The 22355-nt window shown below is 45.9% G+C and overlaps 1 protein-coding gene across 1 annotated transcript in view; it reads right to left on the bottom strand.

Annotated features, from left to right (window-relative positions):
• Positions 1 to 22355, bottom strand: part of MTREX (Mtr4 exosome RNA helicase) — a 427098-nt gene that overhangs the window by 356740 nt on the left and 48003 nt on the right. Inside the window, 2 exon segments of the mRNA XM_030193130.1 lie at positions 5924 to 6048; positions 9038 to 9128. Coding sequence (XP_030048990.1) covers positions 5924 to 6048; positions 9038 to 9128 — 216 coding nt within the window.

Below are 22355 nucleotides of genomic sequence, written 5' to 3'. Positions count from 1 at the left end.
CTCGATGCAGGGGCGGCCGAGGGAGATGGTCTGGACGCTGACGACGTCGATGCACTCGAAGATCCCGGTGCCGATGCCGACGAAGAGCCCGAGAACAACACGTTCCACTGGGCTAGTCTCGCTACCTGAGTCCGCCTTTGAAGCAGGGAACACAGACTGCAGTTCTGAGGGCGGTGCTCGGCCCCCAGACACTGAAGACACGACGAGTGTCGATCAGTGAGCGAGATAACCCGGGCGCACTGGGTGCACTTCTTGAAGCCGCTGGAAGGCTTCGATGTCATGGGCGGAAAAATCACGCCGGCGAAATCAAAAGCCGAAATGGCGAAATTTGAAGCACCAAATTTAGAGGGAGAAAAAATCTCGACCGAGGCCGAAAAGAGGCCTACCCCGACGACGAAAGAAAACTTACCGGGGCAAAAAAGCTGGAAGTACGGGGAGGATTTACACGAAACCCGGCGGGGGGTTTCCGGAGCACTTCCCGACTAGGACAAAGCTTTCCCGAAGGAAAAAAAACACGTTCAAAACAATTGGACGCGCGAGGTCGACTTTCCGGGGCTCGACACGGCGAAAACACGACCGTACCGAGTGCGGACAAAAGAAGACTGGCCGGCTCGAGCCGGTTTCGGGCGGGAAGACGGCCGCGCATGCGCGGTGCGCGCGGGCGCGCGAGGGCTAGCAAAGGACTTTGCTAGTGAAGTTTCCGATTGGAGGGGCTGCCGTGGACGTCACCCATCAGTGAGAACAAGCAGCCTGCTTGTCCTCGGAGAATCAGCTATTTACATGTGAAAATGGCACCTAACCCTTCTAAACTGACCTACTTTATATACTACTGTTTATGTTCTTAAAGCAATAAAACAGATTTAGATCTAATAAGAACACAAGTATTATCCTAGGCACCAGACAAAACTTTAAAAGGCATGGAGGAAAAAAAACCCAAACTTCTTTATATTTGTTTCTCCCCCCCCCCCCCCTTTTCTACCCAATAACATTTTGCTTGTTTTTTAAAAATATATATTTTTGCTCTCCTCTTCAGCTTTTCTTGCTCCTTTTCTCCCTCCCATATTCCATCCTAACTTCTCTTCTGCAGTCCAAGATTAGCCCCTCTTCCCAGCCCAACAGCAGTTGCTGAGTTTTAGGTGGAAAAAAGTTCTCACACTGACTTTATACATTTCATTTTTTTTTTTTTTTTTTTTAATTTGTACCCCGCGCTTTCCCACTCATGGCAGGCTCAATGCGGCTTAGGTACTTATTTGTACCTCTTTAAAATTTACTTTAATAAAAGCACAAAAAAAGTTTCCTGTCCCCGATGCCTTCAGAATTTCCATAAATGTTTCATGACTAGTATGAGACTTCTTACTTTGATAATATCCTGTGGGAAATGGGTCTTACAACTTCCTTTATAACCCTCTTTCCAGGACCGCCGAGAGGGAGAGCAGGGCAAAATTCCCCGGGCCTCTCTCTCTCCTGCTCCTAACAGGACCCGGCAGATCGTGTCCCGACAGGCACAGGTGAGAGAAAACTCTGGCGCCGGATCTGGAGGAACACAGCATCTGCCACATTGCCTTCCCCTGCGGCTGCTTTTCCCCTCAGGTCGCCGTGATCAGGGCCGGTCTTAGCAAGTGCGGGGCCCTATGCAGACCAATTTAGTGGGGCCCCATCCTAACCCCACCCCAGCCTGGCTCCGCCCCCACCCTAGCCCCACCACATTGATAAGATTATTCCATTTTTAGAAAATTTTATTTATGAAATTTCAAATAAAGACAAATGACGCTAAACTTGTACAAAAAAACTGATTGAAATAATAAGCAAAATGCTATCATGAAACCATAAACAGCACTAATTCCAAGGAGAGGACGAGCTACAACCTTATGCGTGGCGTGGAAAGCCAACTGTAATTACACCGGGCTCTAAAACACCAGTGCACAACCTAGTGAAAAAAAAAAAAAAAACAACAAAAATGGCTGCAAACTATACGCTAGCAGAATACTGCACCTTCCTTGATCACACCTGAAAAACACATGAAGGCAAAATACTGAACTGGAAAGTTACCTCAAGAAGTCAGAATCAGCATGCAGCAATACTACAAAAATTGAAACTTACATGAAAAATATCACAGATGCACATTTCCAAAAACTGACATATTCCAATTAATAAAACCTGAATAAAATAGTTTTTTCTACCTTTGTTGTCTGGTGACTTTGTTTTTCTGATCATGCTGGGTCAGTATCCGATTGTGCTGCTATCCTCTTAACTCCGTTTCCAGGGCTTCCTTTCCATTTATTTCTTTACTTTCTGCCTTTCTTCTTCATTTCTTGCCCTACATCCGTAAGTAAAAGCTGGGTCCTCCGCAGACTTGACTGTCCAGTGGATCCAGCTTCTGCCTATTTTCTATATCCATGTGCACTTTTTCTCCTCTCTTCCTTTTCCCTCACCTCATCTCCTTCCTCACTCTTCCCTCGCCTCCATCCATGTCCAGCATTTCTTCTCTCTCCTCCATCCACCCATGTCCAGCGACCCTCCTGTCCCCCCTGCCATCCATCTATGTCCAGCAACCACCTCGTCCCCTCTGCCCTCCCCTGCCATCCACCTATGTCCAGAAACCCCCCTCCCCTGCCATCCACCCATGTCCAGCGACCCTCCTGTCCTCCCTGCCATCCACCTATGTCCAGAAACCCTCCTCCCCTGCCATCCACCCATGTCCAGCGACCCTCCTGTCCCCTCTGCCCTCCCCTGCCATCCACCTATGTCCAGAAACCCCCTTCCCCTGCCATCCACCCGTGTCCAGCGACCCTCTTGTCCCCCCTGCCATCCACCTATGTGCAGAAACCTCCCCTGTCCCCTCTGCCCTCCCCTGCCATCTACCTATGTCCAGAAACCCCCTCCCCTGTCATCCACCCATGTCCAGCGACTCTCCTGTCCCCTCTGCCCTCCCCTGCCATCTACCTATGTCCAGAAACCCCCCTCCCCTGCCATCCACCCATGTCCAGCGACCCTCCTGTCCCCTCTGCCCTCCCCTGCCATCCACCTATGTCCAGAAACCCTCCTGTCCTCCCTGCCTGCCCCTGCCATCCTGTCCAGAAACCCCCCTCCCCTGCCATCCACCCATGTCCAGCGACCCTCCTGTCCCCCCTGCCATCCTCTTCTCCCCCCCAACCAAGGAAGGTTAATTTTCTTTTAAATTTATCCTCCATCGCCGGAATCCAGCACAGCAGCGTCAGTGAAAGCGCTCCTCCCCTCCCGAGTTTCCCCGACGTCTGTAGCAGAACAGAAGCTCTTCCTGATTCGTTCATTCTCATTGTCCCGCCCTCGGGGGCGGGGCAATGAGAATGAACGAATCAGGAAGAGCTTCTGTTCTGCTAGAGACGTCGGGGGGACTCGGGAGGGGAGGAGCGCTTTCAGTGACGCTGCTGTGCTGGATTCCGGCGACGGAGGGTAAATTTAAAAGAAAAATTATCCTTCCTTGGTTGGGGGGAGAAGAAGAGGGCGGGCAGGGTGGCGGTAAGCATGGCGCGGCGGCGCCGTGCCATGCTTACCTGGCTTGTTGTTTACATCGGTGCCCTGGGAAGAGGCTGACTGAGGCGTGCCGCGCGGGGCCCTATGCGGCCGCCTTGGCCTAAGACTGGCCCTGGCCGTGATAAAGCAGCAGCAGGGGAAGGCCACGCAGCAGAAAGAAGAAGGGCAGCACTGGAGAACTCTTCTGCTGGCAGGGCCTTGGGATCAGCGCCAGCCAAGATAGCCAGGACAGGCAGCCCAGCTCAGTCTCTTGGCAGCCCTGCCTCTTTCCCATCATCTTGACCATTGCTACCACCACCTGGCTACATGTACCAACAAGTCAAAAGAATGCCTCCTCTGGGTCACTTGCCGACTGGCTGTTGTCTTTCGTCTCTCTCTTCAGGACTGCAGTACTATCATTATAGTGCACCAAGACTTTACACAGCCCCAAAGAGTAGGGGAAACTGAATAGGGATTTCCCCTGCCACATGATTAGCCCTTTCCAATCTGAAAAGTCCTATTACTTTTCACATTCCAAAAAATACTACTAATCATTTCTATAGCGCTACTAGATGTACAAAGCTCTATACACTTGAACATGAAGAGACAGTCCTTGCTCGACAGAGCTTACAATCTACTTAGGACAGACAAACAGGACAAATAAGAGATAAAGGAATTACTAAGGAGGGGATGATAAAATAAGGGCACTGAACGAGTAAGGGTTAGGAGTTAAAAGCAGCATCAAAAAGGGAAAGGGAAGGAAAATGGGACTTGATATACCGCTTTTCTGAGGTTTTTGCAACTACATTCAAAGTGGTTTATATATATTCAGGTACTTATTTTGTACCAGGGGCAATGGAGGGTTAAGTGACTTGCCCAGAGTCACAAGGAGCTGCAGTGGGAATTGAACTCAATTTCCCAGGATCAAAGTCCACTGCACTAACCACTAGGCTACTCCTCCCAGGGCTTTTAGACTAGATCTGAAGACGGCCAGGGATGGAGATTGACGTACTGGCTCAGGAAGTCTATTCCAGGCATATGGTGCAGCAAGATAAAAGGAACGGAGTCTGGGGTTAGCGGTGGAGGAGAAGAGTGCAGATAAGAGAGATTTACCCAGTGAACGGAGTTCACGGGGAGGAGTGTAGGGAGAGATGAGAGTGGAGAGGTACTGAGGAGCTGCAGATTGAATGCACTTGTAAGTTAATAAGAGGAGTTTGAACTGTATTCAGAACTGGATAGGGAGCCAGTGAAGTGACTTGAGAAGAGGGCTAATATGAGCATAGCGACATTGTCGGAATATAAGTCATGCAGCAGAATTTTGAACAGATTGAAGAGGAGAGAGATGGCTAAGTGGGAGACCTGTGAGAAGCAAATTGCAATAGTCTAAGCGAGAGGTGATAAGAGTGTGGATAACGGCTCTGGTAGTATGCTCAGAAAGAAAAGGGTGAATTTTGGTGATATTATAGAGAAAGAAACAACAGGTTTTAGCAGTCTGCTGAATATGTGCAGAGAAGGAGAGAGAGGAGTCGAAGATGACCCCAAGGTTACGAGCTGATGAGACAGGGAGGATGAGTGTGTTATCCACAGAAATAGAGAACGGAGGAAGAGGAGAGGTTGGTTTAGGGGGAAAGATAAGAAGTTCAGTCTTGGTCATGTTTAGTTTCAGATGGCGCTGAGACATCCAAGCAGCAATGTCAGACAGGCAGGCAGGCTGATACTTTGGGTTGGATTCCTGCAGCGATTACTGATATGGAGAGGTAGATCTGGGAGTCATCAGCGTAAAGATGATACTGAAAACCATGGGATGAGATCAGAGTACCAAGGGAAGAAGTATAGATGGAGAAAAGAAGAGGTCCCAGGACAGATCCCTGTGATACACTAACTGAAAGTGGGATAGAAGGATCCACTGGAGTATACACTAAAAGTACGATGGGAGAGATAAGAAGAAAACCAGGAAAGAACAGAACCCTGAAATCCAAGTGAGGACAGCTTATCCAGGAGTAGGCTGTGATCAACAGTGTCAAAAGCAGCAGATAGATCAAGAAGGATGAGGATAGAATAGAGACCTTTGGATCTGGCCAGGACCAGGTCGTTGGAGACTTTAGCAAGCGCTGTTTCAGTTGAATGAAGGGGGTGAAAGCCAGATTGAAGTGGATCAAGAATAGCTTGAGATGAAAGAAAGTCAAGGCAATGTCGGTGAACAAGCATGTTCAAGTATCTTGGACAGCAAAAGGAGGAGGGAGATGGGGTGATAGTTGGAAGGACAGGTAGGGTCCAATGAAGGTTTTTTAAGGAGTGGTGTGACTACGGCATGTTTGAAGGCATCAGGAACAGTCTCAGTGGACAGTAAAAGATTGAGGATATGACAGATAAAAGGGATGACAGTAGGAGAGAGAGAGTGTTAAGTAAATGGGTGGGAATAGGATCATACCTGTTTATGAAGATGGCATATCCACTCTGCAAACTGGCGTGCATTGGGGATAGTGGCAGAAAGGAACACATAATGAACATTGTCCGGCAGTAAGATGATGGTTTCCTCCCATACCACACCACGTTCTGAAAAACAAGAACATGTTCCCTCAAATTAGTGCAGAAAAACAAGATGCTCATTTCTTTCTTTCCAGCTGAAAAGCTCCACAGATTGCTGACAACATATAAGCCACAATTGTTTAATTAGTGAAATCTGCATATCATAAGTACATAAGTAGTGCCATACTGGGAAAGACCAAAGGTCCATCTAGCCCAGCATCCTGTCACCGACAGTGGCCAATCCAGGTCAAGGGCAACTGGCACGCTCCCCAAACGTAAAAACATTCCAGACAAGTTATACCTAAAAATGCGGAATTTTTCCAAGTCCATTTAATAGCGGTCTATGGACTTGTCCTTTAGGAATCTATCTAACCCCTTTTTAAACTCCGTCAAGCTAACCGCCCGTACCACGTTCTCCGGCAATGAATTCCAGAGTCTAATTACACGTTGGGTGAAGAAACATTTTCTCCGATTCGTTTTAAATTTACCACACTGTAGCTTCAACTCATGCCCTCTAGTCCTAGTATTTTTGGATAGCGTGAACAGTCGCTTCACATCCACCCGATCCATTCCACTCATTATTTTATACACTTCTATCATATCTCCCCTCAGCCGTCTCTTCTCCAAGCTGAAAAGCCCTAGCCTTCTCAGCCTCTCTTCATAGGAAAGTCGTCCCATCCCCACTATCATTTTCGTCGCCCTTCGCTGTACCTTTTCCAATTCTACTATATCTTTTTTGAGATACGGAGACCAGTACTGAACACAATACTCCAGGTGCGGTCGCACCATGGAGCGATACAACGGCATTATAACATCCGCACACCTGGACTCCATACCCTTCCTAATAACACCCAACATTCTATTCGCTTTCCTAGCCGCAGCAGCACACTGAGCAGAAGGTTTCAGCGTATCATCGTGATTCCCTGAAGGCAGCATTCATTGCTAGACAACAAGAACACTAAAAATGAGATTCAGGGTGCAGGCATACCAAGTTCTGAAGGAAGGCTTGGTCTCTAGCCCATTATAAAAAGAAGGGCAAAAGAAAAGAAAAAAAAACCTGGGGAAACCTCCAGGAAGCTGCAAATAAAGGCGTATGGAAGCAGAAACTGATGGAAGAAAGGCCAAACAGTCTATCTGGCCTGCCAATCCACTCCAACTGCTTAGTCCTACAGTTCTTCAGGCACAGGCAGCTCCTTGCGACTCTGGGCAAGTCACTTAACCCTCCATTGCCCCAGGTACAAATAAGTACCTGTATACAATATGTAAGCCGCATTGAGCCTGCCATGAGTGGGAAAGCGCGGGGTACAAATGTAACAAAAATAAAAAAATAAAATAATTCTTTGCCCCTACCACCTCCCCTGGGGGGCTGTTCAATGTATCATCACACCACCAGCCCAAAAAGGGCCAAATCCCATGGCACTGGAAGCCCACAAAGTGTAGATGTAATCACAAACTCCTGAGCAGCCCAGAACCATACATCCTAAATTACAATATTACCTCTCAATTCAAAATCCACAATTTGAATAAGAAACAAGTTTGGTGAGACATTATACAAGCATTTTTTTTTTTTAATTCCTGGACACCAGTTATTGCAGCAAGCAATGTCTACTGTAAAAAGGAAAAAAAACAAAAAACTTTTTTGTAATGGAAACTCATGGTTTCCAGAGGGAAAGATTTAGGTAGAAGCAGGACACTAGTGTGAAGTTCTGGATACACCCCAAAAAACAAAACACTCTCTTCTCTACCTGCTACACTCCGATTGCTGAGAGGAATCCCCCTGCTTCTCTACGGAGCTTCCACCTTTTCCTACAAGAGTGTAATGTATAGCTAGTGTGCAATGTCAAGACTGCATGCTAGTGCCAGGAAATAATCTGTTTCCCCCTTCTTTTGAATCCTTTTATGCTCATCAGCAAGAACTAATCTCTGTATGCATTTTTTCAAAATGTCCTTGGGTGGAGAAGACTCTTTCGACTAGTAGTTTAGCCTGTGCACGTCATACCACCTGAACACCCTAGTTCGCCATCTCACTGTCCCGTATGACTTAATTGGTGAAATACATAACAAGGTCTCTTGCAGAGACTAATGATGCCTACTGAGCACGTATTTCAAAAGCTTTTCTCTCAAATAGCCTCCTTCACTGGGAACCCGTGGTGTAAGTGGGCCAAATGATTCCCAGTTTTTCATATGCATTTCATGATTCTTTTCACTCATTTGTATTAAATGCACGCATCTTGTGCACACTGAAAGTTTGGGTGCAAGTTAATTGTACGTGCATTTGTAGGTATATGGGTGCACAAAAATTTAGCCATCCAAATCAATCAAGTGCAGCTAACAAATGCATGTACCCAGTGTTCTTTGCTTTGAGCTTACTTTGTCACCTGAGCTATGGGATGCACTTCTACAAAAATTAGAAAAGATTGGCACTGTGCTTGTCTTTAGAAAACAGTTGTAGACAATACCAATTCCTTAATTGTACAAATGTTGGCTTGTGGCTCACAGAGGAAGTTGAAAGCATTTTGGGTGTGGAGTGAAATGGGTTTTTTTTTCCTTGCAATTAAGCAAATATTTACATTTATGCCTAGAAATCTTATGACTGCATAAATATTAAATGGTTGTAAACAACTTTGAATGCTTATGGCCAAAGTTGGTGATGTATGTTGTGTTGTTGCCCACCTTGGATAAAGGCAGAATAGAAATAAATGAATGAACTTAAGTGACCAGCTCTGGGAAAAGGTGACAGGTCTCCAGAAACAAAATATGAGGTTTTAATAAATTCTGTTAAAACAAATGTGTAATTTTAAAAAACCCAGTCCAAACACCATTCATTTATGTGAAGAAAAAAAAAAAGTTACAGAAGTTCAAACGTAACTTTTTCAGACTGCTTATGGACCATGACATGAAAAATTGGCCATTCAAAACATTTTGGATTTGCTATGTTAGTCACCTTTTCCCAGAGACAGTAATAATTGAGTGAATGAGCTAATTTTTTTTTGACTATGCACATCCTTAAGAATACCTGTATCTCTCATGTAATGGATTTCATCAAATACAACCCAGGCAACTTCACGCATGACCTCTGAGCCTCTGTATAACATGCTTCTCAAAATCTGAAAAAACACAGAAAAGATGTAAGAGTAAGATCAAGAGATCAAAGAATAAAAAGCAATATTCTAAGCAATTTAGTGAGTATTAGAGCTTTAAAAATTTGAGATTCCAAACACATGACCCAAACAAAATGTCTATGGAATACATAAAAATAGCCTGTAGTGCTATAATCACTGAGTGACCGGCTTGTCTGACAAAGGACACAAAGGGATGCTAGATAGGGGGAGTAGGGTGATAGGGAAAGATGTTGGATGGAGATGGGGGACAGATGTCGGATGGGAGGTGGAGAGAGGATATGCTGGATAGAGGGAGGGAGAAAGAGAAAGGGAGTGGAGATACCGGTCAGAGGAGTGAGAATAGAGAGGTGGTGCTGGGAGAGAGGAGAGAGAGAAGAGGAAAAACGAGTTGGGGGGATAAAAATAGGATGAGGAATGGAAGGGCTGGAATGAGAGAAATGGAAAGATGTAAGTGAATGCAGAAAAAAATGAAAATTGAAGACCTTATAGTAAGAATGAATGAATTCTAAGCAGATAGAGAGACAGAAAAATAAATGAAGAAAAGCTGAAAGGAAGCGATCAAAGTCAGAGATGGATGTAGGAAAAGAAGTGAAAAAGATAGGGAGAGATAAATTGCTCTTTGAGAAGGGACTGTCTTTTTTGTGTATGGTGTACAGCGCTGCGTATGCCTTCTAGCGCTATAGAAATGATAAGTAGTAGTAATAGTATCATCTCCCTATTCCTCCCATGTCCAGCATTGCCCATCCCCATCTCATGTTCAGTACCCCCATTTTCATCTTACATCCCCATGTCCAGCATCTCCCTGTCTTCCTACTCACCCCATGTCCAACATTTTCCTTCACCCTACAAGTTCCCATATCCAGCATCCTTCTATATATTTTTTCCTTTCTACCTGAGGAGCCTCTCCTCTTTCCCCTTTCTCTAAGCCAGCACCTTTCCTCATCCTAATCCAGCCTCTTCTGCCACCCTACTCCCCCATGTGCATTAAGTGTAGATACATACCTGTAGCAGGTATTCTCCAAGGACAGCACACTGATTGTTCTCATGATTGGGTCGTCGTCCGCGACGGCCCATGAGACCGGCAAAATTGTTTGACAGCAAAAACTCTCCAGAACGCTCCGCCGCGCGGGCTGAACACAGCGCGCATGCGTGAACGGCTTCCTGCCCGCGACGCAAGCGTGCCCTCTCAGTTCAATAAAAAGCAAAAACAGAGAATAGAACAACTTCAAAGTGGAGGAGGGAGGGTTTGTGAGAACAATCAGCCTGCTGTCCTCGGAGAATACCTGCTACAGGTATGTATCTACACTTTCTCCGAGGACAAGCAGGCTGCTTGTTCTCATGATTGGGATATCCCTGGCACCCAGGCTCACTCAAAACAATGAACATTGGTCAATTGGGCCTCGCAACGGTGAGGACATAACATAGATTGACCTGAAACCAAAATCAACTAACAGAGTGCAGCTTGGAAAAGAGCAAAAATGGGCCTAGGGGGGGTGGAGTTGGATTCTAAACCCCGAACAGATCCTGCAGCACTGACTGCCCGAACCGACTGTCGCGTCGGGTATCCTGCTGAAGGCAGTAGTGGGATGTGAATGTGTGGACTGATGACCACGTTGCAGCCTTGCAAATCTCTTCAATTGAAGCTGACTTTAACTGAGCCACTGAGGCAGCCATGGCTCTGACACTGTGAGCTGTGACATGGCCCTCTAGAGTCAACCCAGCTTGGGCGTAAGTGAAGGAAATGGAATCTGCTAGCCAATTGGAGATTGTGCGTTTCCCCGATGGCGACTCCCCTCCTGTTGGGATCGAAAGAAACAAACAATTGGGTGGACTGTCTGTATGGCTTTGTCCGCTCCACGTAAAAGGCCAATGCTCTCTTACAGTCCAAGGTGTGCAACTTGTCTTCACCAGGCTGGTATGTGGTCGGGGAAAAAATGTTGGCAAGACAATTGACTGGTTCAGCTGGAACTCCAACACCACCTTCGGCAAGAACTTAGGGTGAGTGTGGAGGACTACTCTGTTATGATGAAACTTTATATAAGGTGCATGCACTACGAGGGCTTGGAGTTCACTGACTCTACGAGCTGAAGTAATTGCCATCAAGAAAATGACCTTCTAGGTCAAGTACTTCAGATGGCAGGAATTCAGTGGCTCAAAAGGAGCTTTCATCAGCTGGGTGAGAACGACACTGAGATCCCATGACACTGGTGGAGGTTTGACAGGGGGCTTTGACAAAAGCAAACCTCTCATAAAGTGAACTACTAAAGGCTGTCCAGAGATAGGCTTACCCTCTACACGTTGATGATAAGCACTAATTGCACTAAGATGAACTCTTACGGAGTTGGTCTTGAGACCAGACTCTGATAAGTGTAGAAGGTATTCAAGCAGGGTCCGTGCAGGACAAGAAAACGGATCTAGGGCCTTGCTGTCACACCAGATGGCAAACCTCCTCCATTTGAAAGAATAACACTTTTTCGTGGAATCTTTCCTGGAAGCAAGCAAGACTTGGGAGACACCCTCTGAAAGACCCAAAGAGGCAATCTCTAAGCTCTCAACACCCAGGCCGTGAGAGCCAGAGACTGGAGGTTGGGATGTAGAAGCGACCCCTCGTTCTGGGTGATGAGGGGCGGAAAACACTCCAATCTCCACGGTTCTTCGGAGGACAACTCCAGAAGAAGAGAGAACCAGATCTGATGGGGCCAAAAGGGCGCAATCAGAATCATGGTTCCGCGTTCTTGCTTGAGTTTCCGCAAAATCTTCCCTACTAGAGATATACAGAAGGCCTGCCCCCCAATGAAGGAGAAAGGCATCTGACGCTAGTCTGTCGTGGGCCTGCCTGAAGTCTGGAACAGAATTGAGGGACTTTGTGATTGATCTGAGTGGCAAAAAGATCCACCGAAGGGGTTCCCTACGCTCGGAAGATCTTGCGGACTATGTCCATGTTCAATGACCACTCGTGAGGTTGCTTGATCCTGCTCAACCTGTCGGCCAGACTGTTGTTTACGCCTGCCAGATACATGGCTTGGAGAAACATGCCATGATGTTGCGCCCAAAGCCACACCCAGACGGCTTCCTGACACAGAGGGCGAGATCCAGTGCCCCCCTGCTTGTTGGTGTAATACATAGCAACCTGACTGTCTGTCTGAATTAGAATAATTTGGTTGGACAGCCGATCTCTGAAAGCCTTGAGAGCGTTCCAGATCACTCGTAATTCCAGGAGGTTGATCTGAAGACCCTTTTCCTGAAAGGACCAAACTCCTTGAGTGTGAAGCCCATCTACATGAGCTCCCCACTCCAAGAGGGATGCATCCGTCGTCAGCACTTTTTGTGGCTGAGGAACTTGGAATGGATGTCCCAAGGTCAGATTGGATCGAATAGTCCACCAGAGTAGGGAATTGCAAAAGTTGGTGGAAAGATGGATGACATCCTCTAGATCCTCTGTGGCCTGGCTCCACTGGGAAGCTAGGGTCCATTGAGCTGATCTCATATGCAGGCCTGCCATGGGGGTTACATGAACTGTGGAAGCCATGGGGCTCATTTTCAAAGCACTTAGACTTACAAAGTTCCATAGGTTACTATGGATCTTTGTAAGTCTAAGTGCTTTGAAAAAATACACCTCCATGTGTCCTAAGAGTCTCAACATCTGCCGAGCTGTAATCTGTTGAGACGTTCGAGCAAGGGACACTAGGGCCAGGAGATTGCCTGCCCTTGTCTGGGTAAGATAAGCTCGAGACGTCTGTGTGTCCAACAGAGCTCCGATGAATTCCAATTTCTGAACCGGGACAAGATGGGACTTGGGATAATTGATTACGAACCCCAGTAGCTCCAGCACTCGAATAGTCATCCGCATGGACTGTAGAGCGCCCGCCTCCAAGGTGCTCTTCACCAGCCAATTGTCGAGATAAGGGAACACATGCAGTCCCAGTCTGTGTAGCGACGCTGCGACTACAGCCAGGCACTTTGTAAACACCCTGGGCGCAGATGCCAGACCAAAGGGCAGTACACAGTACTGAAAGTGCTGTGTTCCCAGCCGAAATCGAAGATACCTCCTGTAAGCTGGAAGTATCAAGATGTGTGTGTAAGCATCCTTTAAATCCAGAGAGCACAGCCAATCGTTTTCCTGAATCATGGGAAGAAGGGTGCCCAGGGAAACCATCCTGAACTTTTCTCGGACAAGGAATTTGTTCAGGGCCCTTAGGTCTAGGATGGGATGCATTCCCCCTGTTTTCTTTTGCACAAGGAAGTACCTGGAATAGAATCCCAGCTCTTCTTCCTCTGGTGGGACCACACTGGCCTTTAGAAGGACGGAGAGTTCCTCTGCAAGTACCTGCTTGTGCTGGGAGCTGAAGGACTGAGCTCCCGGTGGACAATTTGGAGATATGGATTCCAGATTGACAGTGTATCCTAACCAAACTATTTGAAGAACCCACCTGTCGGAGGTTATAAGAGGCCACCTTTGGTGAAAAAATATTAACCTCCCTCCGACCGGCAAGTCGTCCGGCATTGACACTTTTTCTGAGGCTATGCTGCACTGGAGCCAGTCAAAAGCCTGTACCTTGCTTTTGCTGGGGAGCCGCAGGGGCCTTGGTCGCACGCCGTTGACAGGAACGAGCGCACTGGGACTGAGCCTGGACAGGCTGCCGAGAAGCAGGAGTGTACCTATGCCTATTGTAGGAATAGGGAGCACTTCTCTTCCCTCCAAAAAACCTCCTAGATGAGGAGGTGGTAGCAGAAGACGCCCGGCGGGAGAGAGAGAATCCATAGCATCATGGTGCTTTTTGATCTGATCGACCATGTCCTCTACTTTTTCTCCAAAAAGATTATTCCCCCCAGCAAGGAACATTCGCCATTCGTTGCTGGATCCAGGTCAGAGACACGCAGCCATGAGAGTCTGCGCATCACTATACCTTGAGCAGCTACTCGGGATGCCACATCAAAGTGTTGTAAATACCCCTGGCCAGGAATTTGCGACACGCCTTCTGCTGCCTGACCACCTGGTGAAAAGGTTCGGCGAGCTCCAGAGGAAGGGCTTCAACCAAACTGGACTGCCTCACCGAGTTCGCAAATGGATGCTCGTGTACAGCTGGTAAGTTTGGATCTTGGCGGCGAGCATAGTGGCCTGATAGGTTTTTCTCTCAAAAGAATCCAAGGTCCTAGACGCTCTGCCTGGGGGCACCGAGGCATAGTCTCTAGTACTCTTGGCTCTTCTGAGAGCAGAGTCCACCACCATGGAATTGTGAGGCAGTTGAGACTTCACCATTACAGGCTCTCCATGGACTCTGTATTGGGACTCAGATTTCTTGGGGACCACTGGATTAGGAACAGGGAACGACCAGTGTGTTATGCAAGGGAGCCGTTGCAACCTCTGTGGGTGGAGAAGGATAATCCAAGACCTCGAGCATCTCAGCCCTGGGTTCATCCACAACCTCCATAGCGAATGGAATGTCCTTAGACATTTCCCGAACAAAAGAGGAAAAAGAAAGACTCTCAGGTGGAGACAATTTTCTTTCAATTAGAGGAGTAGGATAGAGGAGACACCATATGACTCTTCCTCCGAAAAGTACCTGGGATCTTCCTCTTCTTCCCACGAGCACTCATCATCGGTGTCGGACGAAAGATATCTACGAGCAGCCCGAACCCGAGCCTGTTTCGACATCGAGGATTGACGTCCTCGGGGGGGATGTCGAGAAGTCAACTCCTGCCTGGACTGCAGCGAAGCTTCCTCCGCCGACGTCGAGGAGAATTGACCCGGGTGGCAGTTGACAGTAATTTAGGTTTCTTTTTTTTTGGACCCTTTTTTTTTCCACGAACGTCCCAAAAAAGTGCCCTAAATGACCACCGGAGGGAATCGGGGATGACCACCCCTGACTCCCCCCATTGGTCACTAACCCCCTCCCACAAAAAAAAACCAACACAACTTTAACAACCTTTTTTTTCCAGCCTGTATGCCACCGTCAAATGCCATACCCAGCTCCATCACAGCAGTATGCAGGTCCCTGGAGCAGTTGTTAGTGGATGCAGTGGATTTCGGGCAGGTGGACCAAGGCCCATTCCCCCCCCCCCCCCCCCCCCCCCACCTATTACACTTGTGGTGATAAACGGGAGCCCTCCAAACCGCCCCCAAAACCCACTGTACCCACATGTAGGTGCCCCCCTTCAGCCATAAGGGCTATGGTAATGGTGTAGAGTTGTGGGCAGTGGGTTTTGGGGGGGATTTGAGGGGCTCAGCACCCAAAGGAAGGGAGCTATGGACTTGGGAGGTATTTTACTTGTTTTTTAATTGTTACAAGTACCCCCTAGGGTGCCCCGTTGGTGTCCTGGCATGTGAGGGGGACCAGTGCACTATGAATCCTGGCCCCTCCCACAACCAAATGCCTTGGATTTGTTCGTTTTTGAGCTGGGCGCCTTCGGTTTCCATTATCGCTGAAAAACGAAACCGCCCAGCTCAAATCCGCACAAATCCGATGCATTTGCAGGGCACAAACCGTATTATCGAAAAAAAGATGGGCAGCCATTTTTTTTTCGAAAATATGGTCTGTCCCGCCCCTTCACGTACCCGTTCTCGGACATAGACGCCCATGGAGATGGGCGTTCGCGTTAGATTATGCCCCTCATAATGTGCTAAATATACACTTCCATCTGTGTTAGCTTTCTACATCAGCCCTCTAGTTTGCACCTGAGATAATGGAGGGTTAAGTGACTTGCTCAAGATCACACAAAGTGTTGGTGGGATTTGAAAGGCTTCTCTGGTTCTCAGCCTGCTACTCCACTTGTTAAGCTTGTGAACTGCTTTGGGCAGAATTATTTTCTGGAAATGTGAAAGAAAACAAACTAATTTAGGTGACAGGCTGTCACCTGCAGTAAAGTCTAAGGATCTGAGCACATTTCCAGTGAAAAGAAAAATGTAGCAAAAATTTTTTTCCGGTATATTAAAAGCAGGAAGCCGGCAAAAGAATCAGTTGGGCCGCTGGATGACCGAGGGGTAAAAGGGGCGATCAAGGAAGATAAAGACGTAGCGGAGAGATTGAATGAATTCTTTGCTTTGGTCTTCACCGAGGAAGATTTGGGTGGGATACCGGTGTCGGAAATGGTATTTCAAGCGGACAAGTCGGAGAAACTTACTGACTTCACAGTAAACCTGGAGGACGTAATGGGGCAGTTCAGCAAACTGAAGAGTAGCAAATCTCCTGGACCGGATGGTATTCATCCTAGAGTACTGATAGAACTGAAAAATGAGCTTGCGGAGTTACTGTTAGTGATATGCAATTTATCCTTAAAATCTAACGTGGTACCGGTAGATTGGAGGGTGGCCAATGTAACGCCGAGTTTTAAAAAAGGTTCCAGGGGAGATCCGGGAAATTATAGACCAGTGAGTCTGACGTCAGTGCCGGGGAAAATGGTAGAGGCCATTATCAAAAACAAAATTACAGAGCACATCCGAGGACATGGATTACTGAGACCGAGTCAGCATGGCTTTTGTGTGGGGAAATCTTGCCTGACCGATTTACTTCAATTCTTTGAAGGAGTAAACAAACATGTGGACAAAGGGGAGCCGGTTCATATTGTGTATCTGGATTTTCAAAAGGCGTTTGACAATGTACCTCATGAAAGGCTACAGAGGAAATTGGAGGGTCATGGGATAGGAGGAAATGTCCTATTGTGGATTAAAAACTGGTTGAAGGATAGGAAACAGAGAGTGGGGTTAAATGGGCAGTATTCACAATGGAGAAGGGTTAGTGGGGTTCCTCAGGGGTCTGTGCTAGGACCACTGCTTTTTAATATATTTATAAATGATTTAGAGATGGGAGTAACTGGCGAGGTAATTAAATTTGCTGATGACACAAAGTTATTCAGTCGTTAACTCGCGACAGGATTGTGAAAAATTACAGAAGGACCTTACGAGACTGGGCGGCTAAATGGCAGATGATGTTTAATGTGAGCAAGTGCAAGGTGATGCATGTGGGGAAAAAAGAACCCGAATTATAGCTACGTCATGCAAGGTTCCACGTTAGGAGTTACGAACCAAGAAAGGGATCTGGGTGTCGTCGTCGATAATACACTGAAACCTTCTGCTCAGTGTGCTGCTGCGGCTAGGAAAGCGAATAGAATGTTGGGTATTATTAGGAAAGGTATGGAAAACATGTGCGAGAAGGAGAAATTAGATCTTACCTGCTAATTTGCTTTCCTTTAGTCCCTCCGGACCGGACCAGGATTGGACTGATGGGTTGTGCTCGCCTACCAGCAGGTGGAGACTGAGAAAAAACTCTGAAGCTAGAGAGCCAATAGGAGCCCTGGCCATGTGACCTTAGCCTCAGTATTTGAATAACAAAGCAGGAAAGAAAGATAGACAGAAGATCTTCTGCGCCGTATGGAAACCTAGCAGCCACAAATTCCTCGGCAAAACCGAGTACTAGAGCTCACCAGCAACTCTCACCAGAGAAGTGGTATGGCTCATTGTATTAGAGCTCGCCAACAACTCCCACCAGAGAAGTGGCCTGGCCCATTCATATTAGAGCTCGCCAGCAACTCTCACCAGAGAAGTGGTATGGCTCATTTGTATTAGAGCTCACCAGCAACTCTCACCAGAGAAGTGGTATGACTCACGTAAGGTTTTACATATATATTCCAACAACTGAGCTCACCAGCAACTCTCCCCCGAAAAGTGGTATCGCATATTCAAGGTTTTATATATATTGCAGCAACTGAGCTCAGTAGCAACCCACACCAGAGAAGTGGCATGGCATATGTAAGGTTTTATATATATATATGTCAGCACTGAGTTCACCAGCAACCATCAGAGAAGTGGAATGAATCACATAAAGTTTATATCTATAGCAGCATGTAAGCATCCTTTTTTTTTTTTTTTTTAATCGTTCCACGAATTGTAAAGGAATGAATACACTGCCTACTTAATAAAAGAATCTAAAGAGTTGTGAGAACATGGGCGGGGCCTGGTCCGGTCCGGAGGGACTAAAGGAAAGCAAATTAGCAGGTAAGATCTAATTTCTCCTTCCTTAGCGTCCCTCCGGACCGGACCAGGATTGGACTGATGGGAAGTACCAAAGCAGTAACTTGAAGGGAGGGACCCTATGAAAACTGCATAGAAATATTCATGTTGCATAGATCGCCGCCTGGCGACAACTAACATGTAGTGTGTTTCAATGAACAAAAGAATGAAGCTACGACCAGGTTGCCACCTTACCAATGTGCACCTAGAGCACCAAAAATAGCTATAGTAAGAATAGAGACCGCCTCAGAAGATGTGGAATATGTTGTAACACTCTGTGGAACTGTCCTCTCAGTGAGAAGACAAATAGAAGTTCCCATTTCCTTAATCCGTCGAGATATAAACCCTTATGCCTACTGACTAGAAGGACAAAAAGTGAAAACACAAACTACTGCAGGCCGAAAAAAATACAGTTGGTTAACTGTAGAAGTATTCCACACATAGCCCCACTTGCTGCAAAGGCTACTAGGAAACACTGCTTGAAGTGGAAAACCTTATAGAAAAAGCTATGACTACTAGGAAACAGTGGTTTAAGAGGAAAACCTGAAAGAAAGCAGTTTCAAATAAAAAAATCAGTGCTTTAAAAGGAAAACCTTAAAGGACACCAGAAGAAAACAGCCCAAAAAGAGGACCTATGAGAGCTGAAAGATTAAAACTGTGATTTGAAGAGGATTTCGGCCTGTCAGGCGAAGGAGACGAAGATCCTTAAAGAAACAAGAACTTCCATAAAGACAATCTGTTGGAGAAAAGAAAGGAGAGTAATCCTTTATGACAACCAACCAAAAATGAATGACCCCTGAAGTGAAGAACCTCACGGACTGTCATCTCTGTAAGTCACAGTGGGCCTGTAAATAGGTGGGAAAAGTGGGATAGAAATGCAATAAATAAAGAAATAAATAGAGAAATAAATAAAAAGTATATTCCTAATTCCTCCTTGGCGGTGGACGTACCCCATTGTCCTGGCCAAGACCGACAGAACTAACACTGCCTTGGTTAGAAGTAAGGGAACTAAATCCACGCAAAGGAAAACGAAGTGCTGTGGTCCCCTAGAACAAATATAGAAGCAAGCTTCTCTATGACAGATAGAAGGCTGTTGTGATAACGACTTGATACTTAAATGCGCGATTGACGGCCCTGAAATTTAAAATAGGACATACCGTAATAACTCGATTGACAGACCTGAGCTTCCAAATAGGACGAAGGAAAAATTGCTTCCTGGGAAGTAGAAAATAAAATTGTCCTCCTTAGAATTGAGAGAGGAAAAGGCCGAAGGCCTAAAGTCATCACGAAAAGATATAAACTGGAATGCTTGCAGAGGAGACGAAAGCCTCTGTGCCAACCTGACTAAACAAAGAGATAAAATGAAAAAATACCCTATGAGAGATCAAAGAGCTCAAATGAGAAGTTTGGCCCCATTGAGCATCTAATCTAGAGACTGCCGGAAATGCACCACCCAGTGCAGGACTTTACAACTCTGCTGACAAAAACTGTGTCTAATGAGTTAGAAGTGTATATAAGAATGAACCACTTATTTTATGAGCTGCCCTGCTACTACGAACCTACTAGTAGAGCACGAAACTGGTAAAGTGGAGCCAGAATCGTAAAGCTGAAGACTGAGCGGTGAATGTGCCACATAGGAATATGAAAATAAGACTCTGACATATCCAATACCATGAAATACTGTCCTGGAGTCCCCATACGAAAACTTGTGTGCCTGAGAGCGCGATGAACAGCCTTTTTAGATCTAAAATAGAACGGAAGGGAGAGTGCTGCTGACAATGAGCGGTGAATGCTGAAGCCAAAGGCTTTGGGGAAAAGAGGAAGGGAGACCAAGGACACTACCTAAATAGGACACTACATAAATAGGACTACATACCAGCTATGGTAACCCAGCTCTGGATAATAATTGTTTTCTTGGGTTTTTTTTTTTTTTAGTATAGGATCAACCATATATTCAGCATGGACTCTGACACAGCGCTCTCTAATTGGTTTCTGGATTCCTCCTCCCTTACTGAGATGTACAGAGATGAACAGACCCACACTCCTTAGATATAAATTTGGTATTCGTAACCTAGAAGACCCCATCTGAAAACAGGATGGGGGCTCTTGGTCTTTTCCCAGTACGGCAATACTTATGTACTTGCGGCAAAAAATGCACAGAAAACGAGTGAGTCTCCTTCCAAGAGAAAACAATTCTGGAATGAGGGAGCAGAAATGAAAATGAAAAGGAACAGACTTGGCAAATACCTTTAACGGAAAAGGTAGTGAATATGCCACAGGAGACAAGACTGTATCTGATTTCAAGAAAGCTTGACAACAAGAATCTAAAATCTCAGCTGCATAGAAAGAACTACTGAAGCGTAAAAATGCGCTCTTAAGTAATGAAAACCCACAAAAGAGCCAAACCATAAGACCAAAAAAGTGTGGTATGGATGAAAGATGGAAACCTTCTCTATTTTTTTCTGTTAAATTTTCATACATAGATATTAATCACGATTTTCTTGCTTTAAGATTTACATGTAGACATACCGGACAAAACCAGATTTTTTTTTTTTTTTACCAGCTGCCAAAGCTGAATAAATAGAGGAAACAAAAAACCCAAGAAGAGGGTGTGAGGACCTCCCACTATCTTCAAGTGGGAGAATATGGAAATTTACCGAATATATCTTGCAAATATATCTTGTAATTAGTAGACTTCAAGACAGTTGGAAAGTAGCGAAGATATGATTAAAGCATGCCTTCTAAGACAGCTGAGACAATTGGGTGCTTGGTAGACAGGACTGAGCTTCAGATAATATGAGAGAGCCTACATAACCACAAGGCACCTGAAACATGCAGCCTATGCACCTGGCATCTGCCATGCCCCAGAGAACGTTTCTTAAGTTCTTAAAACACTGTATAATACCATAATCATGGAGGAAAATTCTTAAAAGTAATTAAGATATGTCCTGAAATGAAAAAATACCAAACAAATTGACTATCAGACAATGTAGTTCTATCCACATGACATCTGAACCATATAGCCTATGCCATAGAGAACGCTTGTCAAGTTCTTAAAGTACTGTATAATATCCTAGCCATTAAGGGAAAATTCTTGAAAGGAATTAAAATCTTATGGCCAGATTTGTAAAGTACCAAACAATTGACTGTTAGACAACGTAGTCCTATCCACATGGCCTCTGAACCATGTATCCTATGCCATAGGGAACGTTTCATACTTTCTGAAAACACTATATAAAACTATAGCCATAGAGGGAATTCTTGAAAGGAATTAGGATATTATAGACAGACTTGTAAAGTACCAACAATTGACTTTTAGACAATGCTGATCTTTTCCCAAGGAATGAGAATGATACAAAAGAAAAAATGACACACTCTGGACCCCCATAAAACTGTGCTAGAAAAGATCAGAAATAACAGAAAAGATATATAACGAAGACCTTTCATCCATACATTGTCTGATAAAATATCCTGTGGACTATAGAGTCCTGACTTCATCACCCATGTGCAGCGGATAAGGTAAATGATTATTTTGGAGCTGAGCTACATTTTAATTCTCCGCATTGCCTATAACAGAGAAGTTCCCGACAACGCTGCACTATAAATCGCAGCCGTGCCAACAACAGAGAAATCCCCAATTGAGCTGCGCTTTAATTCGCAACATTGGTTGCAGCAAAAAATTCCCGACGGAGAAGACAGAGGGAAAACCAAAATGGGCGCCATTTGCACCGCTGCATTTTTTTTTTTTTTTTCAAGATCGGGGAAAAATACATGTAAAAAAACAATCGTGAGAGGAAACTCCTGCAAACTGCCCAACTCCCGGAGAATCACTCTCTCTGTATCATAAGAAGCAGAGAGTCGCTGCCGCGGCAAGGCATATTTCAGCTGCAGGCGAAAATGGCGGCCAAGCGCGCCAAAATGAAAGGAACAATATTTGGATAAAAGTCGCTGCCGCGGAGAACACACGGACCGGGCAAACGAAGACAAAACTGGAAAACTCCGATGCCGAAAAAAAAAGTTCCCCTCCGATGCCGCAGAAAACATGGTTGAGCCTGGGCCCCGACGCTAACCGACAATACAGCTCCTGAGCTGTTCTGACCCGTCCAAGAGCGAGCGAGCGCTCAAGTAGTTTGCGCCTCGTTTTTTGTTTTTTTTTTAAACAGCTGAGCCAGCAACAAAAATAATTAAATGACAAAAAATCTCCG

The sequence above is a fragment of the Microcaecilia unicolor genome, chromosome 2 (genome assembly GCF_901765095.1).
Source record: "Microcaecilia unicolor chromosome 2, aMicUni1.1, whole genome shotgun sequence".
Taxonomy (NCBI): domain Eukaryota; kingdom Metazoa; phylum Chordata; class Amphibia; order Gymnophiona; family Siphonopidae; genus Microcaecilia; species Microcaecilia unicolor.
The sequence above is the reverse complement of the archived record's forward strand: the minus strand, read 5'-3'. Positions and strand labels throughout refer to the sequence as shown.